Source organism: Metopolophium dirhodum, chromosome 6, assembly GCF_019925205.1.
Source record: "Metopolophium dirhodum isolate CAU chromosome 6, ASM1992520v1, whole genome shotgun sequence".
In the NCBI taxonomy this organism is placed as follows: Eukaryota; Metazoa; Arthropoda; class Insecta; order Hemiptera; family Aphididae; genus Metopolophium; species Metopolophium dirhodum.
The window spans coordinates 15,340,406-15,363,636 of record NC_083565.1 but is presented as its reverse complement, the minus strand read 5'-3'; the positions used below and the strand labels follow the sequence as shown (position 1 = coordinate 15,363,636).

General features: G+C 30.4%; 1 protein-coding gene and 1 long non-coding RNA gene across 2 annotated transcripts in view; both read left to right on the top strand.

The window, feature by feature from the left end:
- Nucleotides 1-9,550, top strand: part of LOC132947967 (uncharacterized) — a 41,406-nt gene extending 31,856 nt beyond the window's left edge. Inside the window, exon 4 of the long non-coding RNA XR_009664970.1 lies at nt 9,342-9,550. This is a non-coding gene — a long non-coding RNA (uncharacterized LOC132947967). The remainder of the gene's footprint in view (nt 1-9,341) is intronic.
- A 10,140-nt stretch (nt 9,551-19,690) lies between these two features.
- Nucleotides 19,691-23,231, top strand: part of LOC132946374 (dachshund homolog 2) — a 132,473-nt gene continuing 128,932 nt past the window's right edge. Inside the window, 2 exon segments of the mRNA XM_061016352.1 lie at nt 19,691-20,567; nt 20,569-21,206. Of these exon segments, the coding sequence (XP_060872335.1) occupies nt 20,340-20,567; nt 20,569-21,206 (866 nt within the window). The 5' untranslated portion in view covers nt 19,691-20,339.

Below are 23,231 nucleotides of genomic sequence, written 5' to 3'. Positions count from 1 at the left end.
TGAGTATATATTATTTTGTGACGTATAATCCCTATAACATAGGTAGTATAATATTTTGAAAATAAAATAATTTAGTTGTGGACAGTATTGACGTCTGACGATGCATCTGTTTTCTCTTAATGATTTCTCTTAATAATATTTATGTAGATTTGAGACTAAAATACTTTAACTGTTCATATTATAAGAAATATATAGTTTAATAGTTTTTGATACATATTTTTCTGTGAAAATAACAGTTGAGAAATTACGATTTTAATTAAAAGTTAACCAAAAGGCAGTTGAAAAGAACAAAAATCTAATCGATTGGGTGGGTACTAAAAAGGTTCAATGTAATTTAAAGTTCTTCATTTTTTATGCACGTTGTGTAGAAAACAGATTTTTTGCGTTTGATTGTACTGGAATATGAAAGAAAAATAACTTTTTCCCACAGGGGTTTTTTAAACAAAGCATTAATATTGATACAAATTAAAAATAACGCTTTGAACAATTACTATTAATTATTAGAGTATTTAATGTTAAACGTTACACATTTTAAATCACACACATGTTATGCAAATATTTTCTCGGACTTGAATCAATTAATAGTGATAGAAATTTATATCAAAAAACGATTTTTTCAACGAAAATTTAAATTTACAATACATCATCGGGTCACTGTGAATTGTGTCCCATTTAAAATTTTTATGTAAATTGCAGCCCAGATATATTTTGTATATACCTATGTAAGTTGTGAAGTTACTATTTGTTAATGATTCGTAAATAACGTTTAGGGGTATTTTTGTAAAACCAATATTGCCCTTCCATTTTTCACGGGAAGTATGATTGTACTAATATTGACATGGATAAAAATATTGTTTTGCGGTTCATAATTAAACACGTACTATTAAAATATAGTTATTAACTGGTAAACAATTTATTATTGGCATGAATCTATGATAATTCTCGCACAAAGCCTAAACGAATAATTTATTTTATTTGCAATTCTTTCATTTCTTAATTTCTATATGTATCTTTTTCTATAAGTTTTCTACTTTTTTTTCCCGAGTTTTCAAACTAATAAAATATGATCACTTTGCATGTGAGACTTTGCATGCAAACGTTTCAAAAATAACCGAACCGCAATTTATGCAATAAATTACTACCTACTTAAGATTATCAATAAGAATATTATTAACTTCTGTTTCTAGTTTCAACGCATCGCCTGTTTGAAAAAATCGTAAAAATTCCGTAACATCAAAATTCATACAACTATAGTTTAATATTAATTTTAGTTGGTTGGTAGGTGGATAGGTAGTTAAGTAGCTATGTAGGTAGGTACCTATATAGTATATAGAATATACTATATTACTGTATATAGTTACATGCAAATTGTTCGTTGCGTTTTACAGCATTCGTAACAGTAGACATGTAATTCATCTATATTGATGAACCACGCCTTCATTTAATTGTTATTAGAATCACATGATAAAATATGTAAAAAAAATTACACGTTTTATCCTATAAACAAATTATAATTTACTCGGTGAGTACTGAGTAGGTACCTGTATACAAAAAAAATTAATGCTATCCTGCTGCAGTCGTGTTACCTATAGCCTTAATTGTGTTATTTACACATATTCATAAAATATTTCATTTAATTTGCCTTTTTTTGTTTTTGTGCATTCATTATTTTCAACTTAAATACAACGGACTTCTTACGGGAAATGATAATCTTGTATTGTACATTCACGGTAGTATAAACTATATTATAATGTAATTTTTAGTGGATAATAATATAGTATGTACCATATATAGTATATAAATATAATACACACATATTGTATTATTATATAAATTCCAGACAGGATATTATAGTACAATGTTGGCCACTTGTCTCGCTTCGTTCACCTCATGGCGGGATAGTGGAATGATGTGAAATTAAATCTTAAACCAAACGTAAACAATAACTTCAAATTTCCAGTAAAACGATTTTGAGTCGAACTCGAGTTTACTAAAATGTTTGATGCCTGTATCCATATATCTTTTAATTATTCGTCTTTTATTATATACATGAACGTTTAGTCGGAAAAGTGTCGAGTAGTTGTGAAATTAACAAAAACATCATGCGAACTGTTTGCAAATACTCTTACAGTGCTGTCAATTGCAAATTATTATGGTTATATATCTATTTGTTGTAATATTATATCAATTGAACCTGTGTAAATATTATAATATACGCGTATGTATATGCTTGAAAACTGACGAATTTATAATACTTTATTATAATATAGTGTATGCTTGGCTTATAATAAAATAGGATTTTATCGAGCAGAGAGATGTGTATGTGTATCTTATTAACTATATACTTGAAAAAGGCCTGCGGGTATAAATCGTGTTCATTTATAGCGACAAAAATACTATAATTGTTTGTCTGACGATGACTATTAGGCCGTGTACACATATAGTGTATAGTAGTGCATAGTAGTGCATACATTAAAAAATATTCGTATATACAGTATAATATATTCAAATCGGCGTCCTGTGCGGCTGTGCAGTATTACTGCAGCTCTCATATTCGTCTGTGAAACTACTCGATGCTGCGTCAAAAGAATAATAATAATGTAATAGTAAAAGAAAAAAACGCTTTTCGGGGGCGGAAAATATTAGGGTCGTGAAATCGGTTGTATAATGTAGCGGGGCGACGACGGAAGATAAGTGCTCAGCATACGCGTTCTCCACGTGTTTTGTAAAAGCCGTGCTTGTGCCATTTATATATAATGTATATATATACCCGACTCGGTCGCATAATGGCCCAAAATTGTTGTGCTAAATGCCATTACTGCCGCGATATGTGTGTGGAGTGTATCACGTATTTCATATTATTTTAATGGGTACAAAAAAGCCAAAATCCATAGCACATATAGGTTTTCAATATTTTTTTTATTTCATCATCTTTGTATTTATTTTTGACGTCTTTTTTTATAGACTAGGTATATAAATCATTACAAACCTTTGGTATTTTTGTATATGTGTGCAGTTTACAACATAACAACTATTTTAGAAACAGTTTTTTCTCTTTTATAGTTTTTTTATTTTCAAATAAACAATATTATACAATACTAAAGTAGAACAGGTAGGTAATGTCAACATGTTCGTGCACTATAACTCCATCTGCTGCAGGGATCCCTCACAATTTCAGCATAGAGTTAATATTTTTTATCATGATCTTTTTGTTGATGAAATGCGATACTTAAGTAGACACATGTATTTTATGTTGTCGGTTTTTTTTTTTATGAATTTTAGTGGTTGACCTGACTTTCTGTGAGTAAAAAAAATTGTAGTATCATAACATTTTTGATGTTACCTTTATATTATTTGTATGCACAATAACGTGTATAATATTTACATTTCGTTAATCGACCATTTTTGAGTTCCTATACTGACAATTATTATATTTGAATGATATTTTTAGTATTTGAAAATACATAAAAATACACAGTAGTTAAAAATTGTATGATTTACCAATCACATGTATTTAAGTATTTTGTTTATTTTATGTTAATCACAATATGTTTTAAAATATTTTTGACGTCCTAAACTTAACAATTTAGTTAAACAAAATCTAGTTTCAGTCCTAATATCTGTCATATCATTTAGTTTTAAACCATTGGTCCATTAAAATATTCTCCTGATATGTTATAATATACGTATATTATACATTATTACCTATATTCTATGTCCTCTGCAGGATCTTTATAGTTTTATTGAAGAACATTAATCAATACTATTATATGTATCGTTCTCTAAGAATCATATTTTGAAATGGTAATTACTGGCAAAATGTGTAAGTTCTTTTTGAGTGATGAGTGAAGCGAGGAATGATCATTGCAAGATTTATTCAATATATTATATTGATCAAGTTTTTATGTAAAAATGTCATCAAGTACCATTGTAAAAATAGGGAGTTTTATGTGATTGTTACTATGATTTTTAAGTTACCTCGTAATTTTTATATCAAGGTATGAAAAACAATGTTATTTACGATAACACTAATTCATAGTAAAATAACTAGCCTAATATAGACTTAATTTTTTTTCTTTAAAAATAGATTTTATTCGTTTTGGTACCCATAAGCGAAAAACCATTAAAATTTTCAAGGGGGGCTAACATTGTTAACATCAATGTGAGTGGGGAGGCTTCGATCCTACAGAACTAAAAAGAAGGGGGCTTGTAGAACTTGGGGGGGGGGTCTAAGCCCCCTCAAGCCCTCGATTTCCACCAATGTTAGTACTTCTTCCAGGAGCATAGATTATTGTATACCTACCTATAAAAATCAATTATAGATTATGTATAAATAATAATATATTATAGGATGGCATCATACACAAATGCGAATAATTTGAGATGATATTATAAAACATTTAATACATAAGGTTGTCTACGCATGATTCAAAATCATAATAAATCGGTAAATATCCATCTATTTTTTAAAGGTTAAAAATTTAAAGTTTTTATTATGACTATCCACAATTCCTAATTAATATAATAAAATCTGTAATTTTGGAATTAAATCTTAACATTTTGTTGGTAATTAATTTTATTACATAATTTTGTGTCTCGAACATCTTAAAAATGTTGAAACTTATTCAAAATCATGATATATCGTTTTATTTTAGGTTTCTTGTCAAGGTATTCGGGTGTAAATACTTTAAAGTTTAAATTTAATTACAAAAAGTTATATCCGTATAATATTTATTAGTTATAATTAACCACTATACAGTATAGGTACATACTATGTATTGTATTTTATATAATATTATCTTATTCAATAAACATTGAAAGCATTTTCTCATAAATTTGATTTACGAGTGGCTAAAATATAGAACACATCATCTTGTACATTTTATTAAAACGAGCACCACATATTTTATCAAATGCTATGAAATTACTTTGAAATTTTAAATTGATATTAAACATTAAATTATTATTTTCCAGTGTGGTGAGGTGTTAGAAGAGAGACCAACATATTATTATACTAGTGTCGAATACCGGTAATATCCAATAATTGTGTCCTGGCCAGTTCTTAACGTTATAATATTACTTACGTTTTACCAATGACACGATAGTTCATTAAGACTGAAATTGATTTAAATGTGTGTTATTTCATAAAATATAATTAGTTACATTGAACATATCCTACTATAGAAATTATAAACTATTACATGAATTCGTTGAGATAGACTTTATATAATTATGAACTGCCTGCTCGTGATTTATGATTGTTTGAGATTCGAGCGATCTAAGCTTAAAACAAAAAAAACATTTTTCTTATTTTCTTAATTATGATTAAAGTAGTGTCGATAGCTTGATAATATTTTAATATGCTATTCATGGTATTGGTAGATACTTTGGCATATATTTATATACCTATGTATATGAATGTGCACATGCCATATACATATATAGTAGGTACATGTTTATTATGTATGACTGTTATGCTAAGCTTCATTATAGTTAACTATTTACTGAAAATAACACATAATATTAAGTTATTTTATAATTATTATTCACAAAGATTTAAATGATGGCCAATAATATGGCAACATACATTTCTACTTTTAATGACTATTATAAGAAATTATAGCTCTATAGAGCTGTTTTTTTAAATATTAATTTTTATAAGTCGTGATGTATTTATTTTACTATTATATTAAATTACAATTTCTTATTAAGTTATAAAAATTACTTTCGAGATAGGTACCACAATATTATTTATATTTAAGTAGGTACCTGTAGGTTCGTTAAAACTTAAATTTAAATATATAGGTAATACAAAAATTAAATGTACGTAGGTACTTTTAAAATTGTTTTCTTTGAGGCGGTGTTTTTATGACTTGTTATCAATCGTTCCAAATGTCGAATAATATGAAGTGCAATTACCAATTATTATACTCGTACAGTAGTATTTTTTTTTTAATCTGCTGATTTGTGAAGACCGACCAAACGGGTATAAAGGTATACCTACTGTAATAACCGATCGTAAAATAATTTTTTTTACGATCTTTACAAAAACTAATAAAATAAAATAGTATATAAATATATTATACTTATTTCTTAAATACAAGAAATCATCGAACAGTGAGAAGATGAAAATCAATTGAATAACATGTGCTAACTATGTACCTAATGTTATAATATAAAAATGTTGAATATAGGAATAATAGATAATCACTAAATATTGCAATAAAAATGTACCTAATCTACTTATTACAATTTAATATAGGAATAATGTATTATGTAGGTACTAGATACACTCAGAATAGTAGATTATCAATATAATAATATCTCGGAAGTTATAAAAAATAAAATTTGCATCCATTATACGGCTATACCAACGTACAAAATATAAAATAATATACAATAAAGTAATAGAAGTATACGTCAATACGTCATGTATTATGTATATCGTAATTATTTGTAGATATTATATAATATAGTTAGGTACAGAATAAGTTAGTTTAATATTTGACATATATAAAGCGAGTTTGATACTCTAAAATTCTCTTCCAAAACAAAATCAAGGTGGATAAATCTAATTTTAAATTAGGTATATATAAAATAAAGAAAAATGAAATGTGTATTTGATTCAAGTATTCTTTAGGTATTATAGTGATAATTATTTAGAAAAAAATTAGAACCATAATTCTTCGGTTGTAAATCGCGGGGCGAGACCGTTTTCGACCAAAAACGTACCCTTCCCTTTTCGGCCGATTCACTTTTCGACCAAATTTAAAAAACGTCGATTCCCTTTTCGACCAAAATCGTACTCTTCCCTTTTCGGCCGATTCACTTTTCGACCAAAACAAAAAGTTTTGTAATATGATATGTAGAATAAATAATTGATATATAATTTTTGTAAAATAGAATACCCATATATTAACATTTTTTTTTTGATTACGATTATTACGATTTATTATATACGATCGGTGATCGTCGACTGTGATGGTTACTACCATAATATATAGTTATATCAGTATAATATTTTATGTAGTATGTACCTGCAAGACTGATCGTTATACGTATTGTAGAGAGTCACTATCTTTCTTAATATTATATTATACACATTACTATTAGACTTAATAATTATTGACAAAAATTGTATATTATTATGTTATTCTTTTTATAAAATATTATGCACAGTGTGGCATATTAACACAAAACTAATGTTAATAATATATAGGTATTCTTATATTTAAATTTTTTTAATATTTTATTTTACAGTATTTTATTTTACAACATTTTATGTAACTTATACTTTAAATAATTTTTAAAATTATAATTGCCACAATTTTACAAAAATTATATACCAATTATTTTATTTATTTTACATATCATATTACAAAACTTTTTGATTTGGTCGAAAAGTGAATCGGCCGAAAAGGGAAGGGTACAATTTTGGTTGAAAAGGGAATGGACCTTTATTAAATTTGGTCAAAAAGTGAATCGGTCGAAAAGGGAAGGGTACGTTTTTGGTCGAAAACAGCTATGCCCAAATCGCGATGTGTTTATAATGCGATATACAATATACCTATAATACTCCGCAGTAGGTAGTTTATAATCACTCGCGACGGGCATGACGTATAGAAAATTTGAAATAAACGCTTATACATTTCTAAAGAAACGTCTAAATAAAGAATTAGTCTCGTGAAATTGTGGAAAGCAGTGGCTGCTGTCAAAGTATTTTGTTAATTTTTTTAATAAAAATGTACCTACCTAGAGTATAACATCGGGGCGTTGTCGTTTTCAATTTTTCTCACATGCATTATGCATTCTAAGTAACTATAAATGTATCAATGTATCATTACTTATTATTCACACATGTTATAATCACATGCATATATTCCATATTATACATAATTATATATATATGTTATAAATTATAATGTCGTGTATGAGTGTCGTGTACATCGTAGTGGACGCCATACTCGAACGTTTTCGGATTAGACACCTGCCTGACATTATAATAAATTATGTGTTGACCTGGTTGTTTACTGTGCTATTATTGAGTAAATAAAACGTGTCAATCGGCTTTTGATAAAACTGTCAATATCGAACTATACGTAACAATGGAATGTTTAATTAAAAATATATGTACGTCGTAGCTGATTATTATAAATTCTACACAAATATTCGAACGCGCGTACATTATAATATATATAAAACACACGAATACAATAAACATATAACATAATATACCGATATACACACGTGTGACCTGTGATTTTATATACACAAATTATTTTAAATTATGCGTATCCCTATATAGCTGTTTTTTGGAAAATTACCTTCATATATATTTTATTATACATTATAGTATGTACCTACCTATACCTATATGTTATTATATGTACTGTAAAGTCTCCGCCGTAGCAATCACGAATCATGAATGTATATAATGTATGTACTTATATTTTTTTAAGCACATTATAATATTATTATTATAGGTACATATATAGTGTATTATATGGTCATTGTTCGTCGTTAAATTAGTGTTGAAAATATTCGTTAAACATCGAAATGAATCGTAGTTTTTTTTTACTGATCGGCCGAATCGGTTTCTATATCACCTGATATACATACCTATATTGTCCAAGAACCGAGGTGTTCGTATAACATTATATTATTGTTACGTCCTATCAACGCAGTGGTTTTTTTTTCCATTGTACCGCGTCATCGCGTCGACCATTGAAAACTCTATCCGTAGGTACCTATAGGTACACATTTTTCTCATTGTTAACTTTTTTCTTGTTTATTTCTTATTTTTTTTTTTTTGTATTTACCCACCTCTAGGCACGAGCTGGGCACGCGATTAATTTTAAACCGTTTTCCAAACAATCGCTGGTGCTTTCATTGTTTCCAAATTGTTTTCGTGGAAACGTCTTGTGCGCATTATTGTTATTATATCCAATGATATACTGATATATATATATAACAAGTAGCCGCACGGATGATCCACTAGGTCATCCAGTAACCCAATAAATAAATAATTTTATTTACCATTGTATATATCTGCAATAAAAAAACAGACCGGTATATTAGATATTATATTCCTAGCTTCGCTCAGCAGAATCTAAAAACAACCTAATTACAAAATAACGTTGTTATCACCCTGCAGTATATATTATTTTATAATTATTATATATCAATCAAAAAGATTAATTGTTTTCTTATATGCCTACAATTGGCAAGGTTAGGTTAAGCTAAGGCGAGGAGGAAATGTTTGTTTTTGTATTTTAGCTATGACTAATATTTTGTTTTTTTTTTAATGCATCAGCTACATGTTTAGCTTGTTTTTGTTGTAGACGAGTACGGTTGTTTTGGAATACGTGTATATGTGGCGAGGATTTGTTACTAAAAACCCGGATGGTCACCCATCCGAGAACTAGCGACACCGACTGATACTTGACCTTAGAACACGTAAGTGACTCACACCAACCACCACGACACACCACACCAAATTACTAATATTTATAAGTATAGTTATTACTTATTAGTCATAATAACAAAGGTATTTCCGTATATTTATGAATACTGTAGATATTTGGTTTAATTCACGTAATTATATTCTATTTTCAGTACGTCTATATTTTTTTGATTTTTTTTTTGTCGGTGTACTTACATTATAAAATAATACAATATAATAATATAATAAGCCGTAATGTTTCAATAAATGCTTGAAAAAAAAAAATATGATTTTTATAAAAAGAAAGTTAAGTTTTAAATTAATTATTTTATTAAAATATGAAATATTATGGGCTATATAAAAAATAAAAACAATTTATTTTTTCCCTCTCATAATGTTATAAATAAATATTCGGCTTTCAAATGCTTAAATATAAAAGTTGAATTTATTAAAAATATTCGTAAAATAAAAATCAAAAAACAAATACTTGTTTACGCCAATAATAATATTTCTATAGAATATATTTAATATTTATGTATACATCGTTTGGTTTTAACTTTTAATACAGGGACAGCGGGCACGTATAATAATATATATATATATATAGTATAAGCTTAAGTTATATATTTACTTGTAAATAATGTTCGATGAGGAAAATAAATAATTCGTTATTTTCATTTATGTAAAATGAAGCAGGTCAAATTGTTATGTATTGCATTGCCATATAATGATACTTTATAAATTAAATATTATAAAATACCATCATATAACCTTATAAGATTTAATGAAAAAATAATATATATATAATCCATATAGATATTAAGATATGTAAAACACTATTTAATCTTATAAATAAAATTAATACAATAATATTATCCTAATAAGTTAATATAGATATTAAATACTATCGGTACTGATACTGATTTTATTGTAATATGAAAATCGTATAATTTTTAATTAACTCTTATACCTATCTATACTTGGATTTTAGCCTGTTTAAGTTTAGAATATTTATATTTACCTTCCTATCGATTATATATTAACAACTTACTATTTGACAGTGAAGTTGTCAAGTATAAGTAAAATCATAATTTTTTCCACATTTTTTTTAGCAACCACACAATTCATTTATTAGCCTGGTTTTGTAAGTATATTTTACTGTTGTTTGTCAAAAATCCAGAACTCTTAGTTCACCCTCGCAATCATGTATATTGTTAGGGGGATTCACCAAGCATGTTGACTCGCCCCTATTTATTTTCTATAATAATTGAGTATATTCAAATTCTAATTATTTAAATATATATAAGTAGGTACTTAAAGTCTAAAGACCATATTTACAATTATATTATTTTATTCTGTTTAAGGATTGCTATATAAAATTGTTTTTTTTTTTGAACGACTGCAACTAACCATTCTAAATTGTTAGGCAAATGATTTTTTTGATAATGTTGACGTATCCAAATCAAAATTGTAACGATAAGTTTCTATTAAAATGCAGTTATTAAAATGTATACATACCAAGTATATTATAGTCTTTAATAATAGTTTAATACAAATATAAATGTTTAAACTGAATTTTTACAAATAATCTTAATATTTATATTTCACTGAATATAATTTTATATTAATCATAGCCCCCCTAAATTTTAAACATAAACTATCACAAAGTTTTTTCTATAGTACACAAAATTAATATTAACTCGTTATAAACCACTCGTTCAAATTTTGAAATAGATTAGGTACCTACCTACATTAAAAAGAGTAAATTATATAATACAATTATTTTATAAAGCTCCGGTACATTACATAATTAAAAATAACCTTACATTTAAAACTGAACACGAACATAACACTAGATAAATATCTAATATCAAAGTAACCAATAATGCACCTAAAATTAACACAATCCACATATTTATATATTGGTTCAAAAATGTACAATATATTACCTTTAGAAAACAAAGCAACTCTTTTAAGATTCTTAAAAAAAAATTACACTTTGGCTACTACAAGAACAAAATATATAGACAGACTTATACAAATTGTATAGGATTATTGTTTTACTTATAAGTTATTATATTAGTTAGATGATTTTAGTATTTTTTTACATAATACTACATTATAATAAAATATTATATATATTATATAAACAAAGAAAAATATATGTACCTATTTATTTATATTGATACTTTAATTATGTGAGAAATGTGTAAGTATTGCACATTGTATAATTATTTAATTTATATTAACTATTTAATGAATTTTTATTTCAAACTGTGAACTCATGTGCCCCCGCACGTCCGTGTTCAGTGGCACCCATTATTTTCATAAATAACAATAAGTTTGTCAGGGTAAAAGTGCAGTGATTCTCGTTTAAAAATAATAAGTTGGAATCGCCATAGAAGACTCCTTAGTCCTTGAATGGTTTAATGAAATTCTGAGTATTTTTAAATATGATTGTCCTCATTATAATTAGTACCTTACGTCCTAACTTATAAGTTCCAAAAACCAGTGTTCGAACGAATCCATTATTATATTAAAAGGAAACATTTAGGGTGATCTTTCTCGACGAGTCATTATAATCTGTATAGTCTCTGCAGTGTACAATATACGTACCTATACGTAAATACACATTTCAGAGATGTGGCCCCGTAAACGAGACCACTGCAGCAGTAGTTAACAGAGTTACCACCTACCTACTACCTACCTATAGTTTATACCCGTGCACATTGTATTGAAATAAATCATTTATGTATATCCGCTATAAATTATAATAGGTACATTATTGCAAAAAAAATATAAAATACCATTATTGTCGTTTCGGGCAAAGGATTATTATTGTGTGGTGCAGTATATATACCTAAACTAGCTGCTATAGGGTGTACGCGGTGAAAATAAAAATACATAATAAATATCTATGGTATAATATACACAGCTGTCGTCGTGTTAGGACCGAGTAGATTTGCCCGGGGACGCGTTCGGTATGCAAAACGGATTCCGAGTCAAGGAACTCGCTAAATGCACCCGCCGACCTTGATAGAAAAGTGATTTAAAAAAAATTGTTCCGGTAAGTAGCCTATGCTGGTGTGTGTATATGATGTATATACCTACCTATGTATAGTATATAACACATATAACATAATGTTATGTAGCTGCCGCCGTAGGTGGATCGCGCGCATATTACATCGCGAATAGTGCGGCATTTATATATCGTATTATAATATAGATATAGGTATACTGCAGGTATCCACAGGTATTAGCTGGTATATTATATGCTATATACCCAACTACCTACCTATTTACTACCGTATTTATACTACCGCCACCGCTGCCGTCGTCAAATGAAAATGTCGTTAATTGGTTACAATATATAATATATGATTTATCAACGGTCTGAGCGCGCGGTCACAAATAATGAACATAACATATTATTATAGGTACCTATAGGTGCTTGCGAGTGTTATATCTGCGAAGGATTTTAATACAAATATTCGTTATTATAATATTGTGCGTATAAAAAAAAACCGTTATGGGTACTTGTTCATTATACTATCGTCGAGACAGCCGATATATTTATAGGTATATAGTATATATTATGCCTATGTGTGTGCTGTGTACATATAATATTATTATATAGGTACCTATATACAGTTGGTAGTGTCGGTACATATACATAATACACACACATGCATAGGTATAGCTACACTTTTGTTCCATCTCACCGTTTTTTATTTTTTAATGTCAAAACATTTTTCGATTAGCCTGTGAGCGCATATTATACGTACAGAAGGCAGTAAGTATACACACGCATAATATATATATATGAGTGAGTGTGTGTATATTATACTTTGTAGTTTGTAGGTACCAGCTACTATGTTTGTTGTGTGTAGGTACAACATAATATATAATACATATATATATATATATATGCACACAGTACACCTATATATTATATATGCGCTTTCAAAACTATAAAATAATAGAATCTGTCATATAAGCCACTCAGTAGTAAATCAAAATGTGTTTTAGGGTACAATTTAATGCTTGTAAAAAAAAATATATAAATAAAAAAAAAAAAACAACAAAATAAAAGGAAACTGTAACCGCTTTGTTCAATTGCCCCCGTATATATGGAGTAGTAGCTGGTAGGTATGTGCACATATTATATAGACGATGCATTTATTATTTTTATTTTTCGCTCGCCCCTTTTCAATTCCGGTATATATACAATATATAATGTTCCCGGTCGGATGTAGGTACATATACGTACGATGAGGTACTTGTATATATATAATATATAATAGGTGAATATATACGACTGGCGTACATGTATTATACTGTGTGTATATATGTAAGTAAACCGATGGCGTGCGTGTAATGTACACACACTCGAAGACGCACATACATTTTGAGCGAAAAAAAATGTATTAACAATCATTATATTTATATTTATTTATTCTCTTTTTACATTAAATAGAAATATGTAGGTACCTACTCTTAAACCTATATTATATTGTCCGAATAAGCTGGTGTACCTACTGTGTAGTCACGGTGTATATTATTATTTGGGTACACACATAGGTACACTACACATATTATATTGTAGTAGTATATATAATATATAGTTGATGTAGATTTATTATAATATCTGTAAATTTATATATTATTATAATCTAATAATAATAGATATTGCACATATATTATGTAACGATCGCTACAGAACATTGAATATTGGTAACTAAATATGTACAATAGTTGTTTCATTATGGATCTTATATAGATAGTAATTCAATGTATATATATATATTATATATAGTTGTTTTGGCTGTATATTATAATGTAATAAATAAAATAATATATAATATAGTTACCTTCAAACCGGATTATATGTAAAAACAAATGAAACGTTAAAACAGATTAACGTAAACATAGTATACGGATAAATATTTGATGTTATAGTTTATATATATATAATGTAGGTACCATATAATGCAGTTTCATATTTTAATTTATTGTGATTTTAATGGATTTCCAACAGATTATAACGTTTCCTTTTAATTTTCATGACTTAATTTAAATATATAGTTTTAATTTATGTCCACCTATATTCATGAAAATATTTCCTATATATATATATACAACTATATTACATATAATAATTTATATGATTTTCACATGCATTTTGAAATTGTCTATATTGATTACCTACGCCTTTACGGTTATTATGGGCATAAATATACTCAAAACTCAATTTAAACAATTCGGCTTGTCAGATCAATACTATATTTATTGATCTCCGTATAACATGTAGGTATTAAGTATTGTTTGAAGTTTTATTCGTGTCATGAAGCGTACCTATATTATTTTACTTTCTAATCTATTTATTTGTTCTCATTTATATCGACATTCATATACTTGTAATTTGTATAACCGGTAAACTATATATATTGAGTCTTAATAGTATAGTATAATATATGCATTATTATAATTTATATTAAATAAATGGCAGGGTAAAATATTTGAACAAAAAAAGTTTGCAATATTTAACCTAAAATTTATTTGAATATTGATTATACTCTTCTTTTAGTAACGCTATATATATAGCATATTATTACACTATATATAGTATTTTATAAGATATATCTAATAAAATACTATTATTAAAATAATTCAGTTTTACATTAAATTCAATATTACATAATAATTAATTATTATAAAAAAATCAAGTAGTTTTTAAACTAACATTATAATTAGTTGCAAAAGTAATATTTTTAATTCACTAGGTTAAACGTAGTTAATGTGTGTCTTAAATGAGTTTGAATAAATAATGCCCTGAAAGAATCTGCAGCAGCACATTTAGTCAAAAATAAATAATATAGGTACATCAAAAATCAATTAATTGAAAATAATTTAATTCCAGAGTTATTATAATTAATAGATTTTCATGCTAGTATGAATATGCATATAGGTATAGGAGAGCAAGGGAATAATATACTTATAAACGTCTCTGAAATGTTACAGCGTCAATAACTTTTATTCTTATATAGCGTGGATCGCCTTATATTTGTTTTCTCTTTATCGGTCAACCGCGGTCTCCGACCATGTGCGAGTAATTGTTGAAAAATCTGTTCGTTAAACATGCTATATTTAAATAAAACTACTAAAATTTAAGTAAGAAATTTTTTTTCAGAAAAAAATTAACTAGGATATATATGTAATATATTATATAGATACATATACTTATATGTATATAATTTTAATATATACCTACATATAGCGTAGTTTATTTATGTAAAATACTTAAGCTTGTTATGCTAAATATATAATAATATACGTAGCAGCTAGTGTACCTATATATATATTATATACATTATTAATTAGTAAATTGGTATAGGTACCCTAGCTGGTACAATTTATATGTTATAGGTATAAACGAATTTTTGTGCATTGAACGTAACGCTGCAGGTATATCTACCTTAATAATTCATAGACAATAGAGTTATATATAAGTACTTATAATAGGTACTATAGTACATTACTATACTTATACCCAAGGCTGGGCATTAACGAATTAAAAAGTTAAAGTTAAGTTAAAAAGTTAAAATTAAATTAACTGTTTAACTTAACTATAGTTACTTTTATGGCTTTTCATTAACTTAATTGTTAACTTACTAAATTTCTTTCTTAATTAACGTGAAAGTAACGAGTTAATTTTTTATTTTAAGAAGTAAGTTAAGTTAATATATTTTGTTTTTAATTTAATTATGTTTCACTATTTCAGTCTATTTTGTTTTCATGTCAAAAAAATATGTATCGTAAATTGTTTAAAGTTAAAAATGTATATCATTCGAATCTAAATTATATTGAAATACTGTATGAAGTATAAACACTATATCCTATAATTCAGTTTTGGTTTCGAAAAAAATTAAGTACGCTAGCGTTGTATAAACAAATTAACTTTTTTTAAACTTAGTAAAAAGTTAACAAAAAGTGTGTCTTAACTTTTAACTTAACTGAATTAATCTATAGTTAAATTAACTTTTAACTTTTTGTTATTGGTGCATATTAACTTAACTTAACTTAGTTAAAACAAATCATTAACTTGCCCAGCCTTGCTTATACCTATATTTATAAAAAATTTTCACCAAAAATATAGACGTTTTATTAAAACTATTGTACCGTTAACGTTTCCGCCATTGCATTATTGCAAAGTACAAACCATAGCATAATAGGTATACATATATTATAATTATATAGTATAAAAGTTATAGGTATATTATTCATAGTTTATAGTTTATAAAAACCCTTATCTAAATGTTTATCTTATTTTGTTATAAGTTGATCAACAATAATGTTTTTAGATAAACCTATATAGGAATGAAACATAAAGATAATTATAGTACCTACTTATAACACATTAATATTATAGACTTATTTGAGGTTCTTCTTATAGTTTATGGTTTAGGGTTTAGGTAATAAAATATACCTATAATATATTTAAAAAATTGTTACAATAGTTTTCAATTTTGAAATAATAAAACAAACATTGTTCTTATTACTTCTAATTATTCTATAACATATTATAAAATATTAATATCTCTGTAAATATTTTACATTGCAATCATAAAATTAATATTAAAAAACTTAAAGCGCATATTGTATACATTTTATAAATCTATTAAGGTACTTAGGTAAGTACCTATATACAGAATATGAAACATTTGTTTAACTGTAGCTTAAAATATAATAGTGTTGGGTTATTTATCATATTATTTTCTCGACGTTTAATTTAATTTTGGAATAATTTTACATTAGGTTATATCTACAATTTTTAGAATATTAATAATTTCATGATTTGCATTTTAAATTTTTTAAGCTTAATATATAATATATAATACTTATAGCAGGTTATTTGTATAGTTCTAAGCATAAAATGCTACGATTGGCTATTTTGTGTAAGAGCTACTAGTTATGTATATATTGTTAAATTTAATAATAATGTATATTAATCATTATAATGTATACCTATATATTATATTATAATACTATTATTATATATATGCAGATGTAATTAAATACTTTTTGTGATGGTTTGTCGAATTACCCGAGTTATATCCGCGATTATAGCCTCAATTAGTGCGTAAAAAAAAATATGAATTTGAAAACTGAAAAATTCATACTATCATTAATTTATTAATAATGGGTACTAATTCATATTTAAACAATATAATATACATTACGAGTTCTACATGTGTTGAAGGGCGAGTGGGTGCGATAGTTATAGACAATATCGTCACGACCGCAACGGTGCAACACCATATCTCTCCAGTGTCTCATATATTATAATATACCATCAGTATATTGGTACGTAAACCACGGAAGACAAACCATATATATATATGAACTGATTCAGATTGGCACATATATGTATACGTATACGTCAAACACCAATAGCTGGTATATAGAGGTATATATATGTGTATAGTATGTTTATATAGCGTATATATTAGGTATACCTATATAGGTATAATATATTTGGCGTTGGAATTATAAAATAAATAAATATAATGATACAACATATATTATAGGTATAGGTACCTACTAATTATATTTAATCTAGGTATATAGGTATTTGGTTATAGGCAACATCATCACGACCGCAACGGCGCTACACTATACCTATCTCCAGTGTCTCGTATTATAATATACCACCAGCACCGATTGGTAATTGGTATACCGCGGAAGACGTGTGTGGACTAGCTAGGGTGGATAATCTCCATCTGGGGGTTGGTGAATATGTATAGGCCGAATAAATGAAAGTATATATATTAGCGTGTTTTGTATAATAACATCATGTATTTTGTAAGAAAATAATGAAAAGAAAAAGGGAAGAAATAAAAAACAAAGTGTTAAACCTATTTTTTTTGTTAAATTTGGGCCAAGTGTTCTGTTTCTGTTCCCCGTAAATTGAAGATTTTGCTATTATTACGAACAATCAAAAAAAAATTATACAACCAATATAATATATTCATTTTTGTTATTATTTGTATATCATATTCCATCGTATAGGTACCTGTATAAATTATACCTAATTTATGTTTTTATTAATACCATTATCAGTGTAACTATAATTAACAAATTATTATTCTCCACGCTGCAGTACCTAACATAAATAAAGAATTATATCAATATTTATAAAGAACCTAATATATAAAAATAATTTGTAAAAGAGGAGCAAATTATTTATTTTTTGTGGGAGGGGGGTACAAAGTATACGGATAACCCAGTGCCCAAAAAAGTGTAAATACGGCTCTGGACACGACAACGGGCCTTTTTAAAAATAAAACAAAAACGAACGCGTATTTATTTTTTTTTTATATAATAATATCCGTTGGGGCGGGCTCGAAGAAAAATCGATTTGGACACGAAAACTGTGCGCGCGTTAATTTTTTCCAATTCACTATATATATTTGACCCATTTCTTTGCCCGCGTCCGTCCGCCGCCCGTCCGCCGGCGCCGCGAGGGGTGCAATTTTCGCGCGCGCGGCGAGTTGCGGTCGAGTGCGGTGGAAGCGCCGCCGCGGCACTGCTGCAAGGTGCTCGGCGCGGGGAGTGGGACCGGGAGGGGGTAGGAGGGGAGGATACAAAGGGGTTGGACACACGAGCGATATTTGCCACACAAAAGTAAACGGCGCGAACAGCGAGAGACAGAGTTATATAATATAATATATATATATATATTACGGTACGAGTGTGAGAGCGATAGGGACGCGGAGAGCAAGCAAGAGGCGAATTCACACAAACACACGCGGACGCGCGCGCGCAGACACATATTTTATACAATATATTATACGTTTGCAGCGCGGAAGAACAAGCGGCGCTGCAAATGGAAAAAATGAGGGAAAAAATAGTAATAATAATAATAATAATAATCATAAAAACGAAGAAATATTATGCATCACACGTGTGTGTACGCGTTTGTGTGTTTGTGTGTGCGCGCGACGTGCGGAGTGGAGACAGTCAGAGTCGTCGTCGTCGTCGCCGTCGTCGTCGTCGTCGCTGCCGCCGTATCACTCCAGCGGTGGCGGACGGGGGCGGAGCTCCGGGGCGCCGGCCGCGCGGGACGGGGTTCAGCGCCGGTGGGCGGTGCCGTCGTGGCCGCGGCCGGCCAATGGCGCGCGACCGGCGCGGTGGGAGAAATTCGGCAAGCGCGAACGCCGCGGCCAACGCGACGGCAACGGCGGTAGCAGCAGCAGCAGCAGGAGCCGCCGAACACCGCCGCAGACGGCCGCGCCCGCAACAGTCGCGTTCCAACCGTACCGCCGCCCGGTCGCAAACCGTCGCCCGGCACACCACGCAAACAGTTATAATAATAGTATCGTTGTACGCGCGACTATACACACAAACACGTATATAACACGTCGCGTATTGTACGTCACGATAATTTCCGCGCATTGTCGCGTGTGTGTCCGAGTGATCTGCGTGAGTTACTGGAAGCCGAGTCGCACTGCCGCCGCTGCAGGCATAATCGTTTGGGTGTTCGTCGATTTTTTGTCCGTTTTTTCCGCGCATGTCGACGGTATCTGTGTATTGCAGCTATTATCGACTCGATCCGGAAATCGACCGCCGTATCCGGTTCCGCGCACCCGCGCGAGTGCAGTGATTTATTCCAGTATAATATTGCGACCGTTGCAGTGCGTTTATTTATATTTTTTTATGTACATTACGCGTCGTACGTATAGGTACGCGCGTATCGCGATTGTAGGCATATAATCGGTATTTCACCGACCGGTGTACGGCAGTAGCACGCGGTTATATAAACGCGATTCGTTTCGACTACCGTCGTCCGCGTATATATCGGCACATCATAGCGTCGCATCATAATATCGTCTGCACCATGATCATGGATTCGTCGAACGCTGGCGCGGAGTCTACCGGCTCCGGCAGCGACCGCAGCAGCAACGTGTCGACCAGTCCGCCGCCGCCGTCGTCCACGTCGTCCCAACAGCAGTTACAGCAACAGCAAATGCAGCAAATGCAGCAGCAACCGGCCACGGGCCCGTCGTCGGTGGGTGGTGGCAGCAGCGTGGGTGGCAACAAGGACGGCAGTCCAAGAGACGAACGGGGGAAACAGTCCGATGATGAGCCTCATCAACACGTCACAGCATCACCCCATCATCACGCCAACGCGAGGCCTCAGCCCGCCGGTGGCGCAGACGTCTTCGCCGGTGGTGCCGGCTCCGGTATCGTCGATGAGCACTCTGGCATCCCGCATACCGATGGGACTGTTCAACTCGCTGGTACACCACTCGTCGCCGCTTGACCTGATGGCTATGGCACATCACCACCAGCAGCAACAGCAGCAGCAGCAGCAACAGCAACAACAACACCCGTCATTGCAGCAGCAGCAGCAACACCCGCCGCGGTCGTACAACAGCCCGCCGCCGATCAGCAGCACTGACCCGGCCGCCAACGAATGCAAGTTGGTAGAGTACCGTGGCCAGAAAGTGGCCGCGTTCATGATAGCCGGCGACACGATGCTGTGCTTGCCGCAGGCGTTCGAGTTGTTCCTCAAGCACTTGGTCGGCGGCCTGCATACCGTCTACACCAAGCTCAAGCGGCTCGACATCGTACCGCTCGTGTGCAACGTCGAACAGGTACGCATACTCCGCGGCATGGGCGCCATTCAGCCAGGTGTGAACAGGTGCAAGCTGCTCTCGTGCAAGGACTTCGACACGCTGTACAGAGACTGCACAACCGCCAGGTAAGGACGTTATAATTATAATATATTATATTACACCTAAATCGCAATATTATAGTATATTATATAATATTTCTAAAACTATTGGCGGTGACGACAATTTAGGTGCCTATTTACCTTATAGGTGAATTCAAAGTTGTATAGGTGAATTTGGGAAATTTTTGTGGACTTATATACTTTATGTAGATACTATTATTATTAGTATATTTGTGTTCCACGTGCGAATTTATATTAAGGACTTTAACGCGTTCGCCTTTGCAAAGTCCGTACATATATATTATATTATATTATATATAAAAAGTATTGTGGGCGGATTCCTAAAATTTGACCCCTGCTTATTCTTTCCGGTCAATACCTCTAATTTATCATAGGGCGCAACCCTATAATTTTCCATTATCTATATTATAGGCATAAATGAATCCAAAAGGCGCGAGGCGGACAAATTGCGTTTCCTGTGCACGACACGAGTTCCTATTTAATATTATATATACACATAAAAGTATTATAATACCTATACATTATGTAGATGGACATATGTATAAATCTTCGTGCAACGCTTTCGAAAATTATTACTAGGTATAAACACCCGGCTCGGTTTAGGCGTATACACGCTAATATACACGTAACCCCGTAATTGACGGTTTTAAAACTATCTATAAATGTAATACAATAACGACTTCTTATATATATATATATATATATATATAGATAGATATGTTATTTACCAGCAAGAGCGGAAAACGATACGAATAATAATCGTAAAAGCTCATCGCATATAGAATTACCCACCGTTTTCTCGTGTAAATAATATACGCGCCGACGATTTTCCCCCTTTAATGCACTGTAGAAGAGCAGCTTTTGGGGGTTGAAAAACACGTGTTGCATTTACAGACAAACCCCGACGACAATCGCATTTATAAAACCCGTGACAGATTTTATTACACCCGAACGGAAACATCGTCCGCAAATCGTATTCGTCCCATTTATTTTCACTTATTCAAATCGCACGTGTACAATCACCATTTATACAGTTTCCATATACATGTAAAGGTACAGAGGAACCTCCATAGAGTTAAAATCACATGTATTTCGATAAAATATATTGTTAGGTAGGTACGCAAATCAGCTGTATAATATTGTATTTCAATTTGGGTTAGGTATATTATATAATTATATTGAAAAAAACAGTCATATATATTATACACTTTCAAATAGACGCGCAGCAGGGTTAAACATATTATATATTTAAGCGTTCATCGCACACTGAAATTGTTCATACATGAATGTATAGGTCGAATTGCAGTTAGCATTCGTACTTAACGATTTTTCTAAACTATTAATATTATCATTATTTTAAAGTTCTTCTGGTTTTAACGGGAGCAGTCGTATGCAGCTCAATTATAGACGTATATATATATATGTGTATAATATAGTATAAATCGTACCCATCACCACAAACATGGAATAAACATATCAAACAAAGTATAATAAAGTATAATATATTGGTAGGTATATCCATAGCCTATATAGTATAGTTCTGATTGTACAAAAAAGTATGAGTATTATAGATGGGTATTAAAAATAAAAAAATAGATACATTGTAGGTATACCATATCGGTATATATATATGGTAACGCGGGAGTGTTCGGTAGAGCTTATATAATATATACCTATAAAAAATTGTCGAGTGGCCTAGTAGATATAGGTAAATGTATAGTGTACTACCTATATACAATTATATATAGGCATATACACACTGCCACAATATGGGGTCGCTGTTGCACAATATAAGGGGGAAATAACAGCCGAAAGGGTTATTTGCCTGTAGAGAAATACATATATTGTTACAAAAGAATAAAATATACAATACCATATATACATATATTATATGTATTAACTACATCGGGGAGGAAAAGTATATATATATTATGTGAGTGCGCGCGCGTATATGAATAACAATAAAATTGCTGTGGATCACGCGATCGACGAGCGCATGCTATAGATCAATTAAGCAAAAGGCGCGGGGCA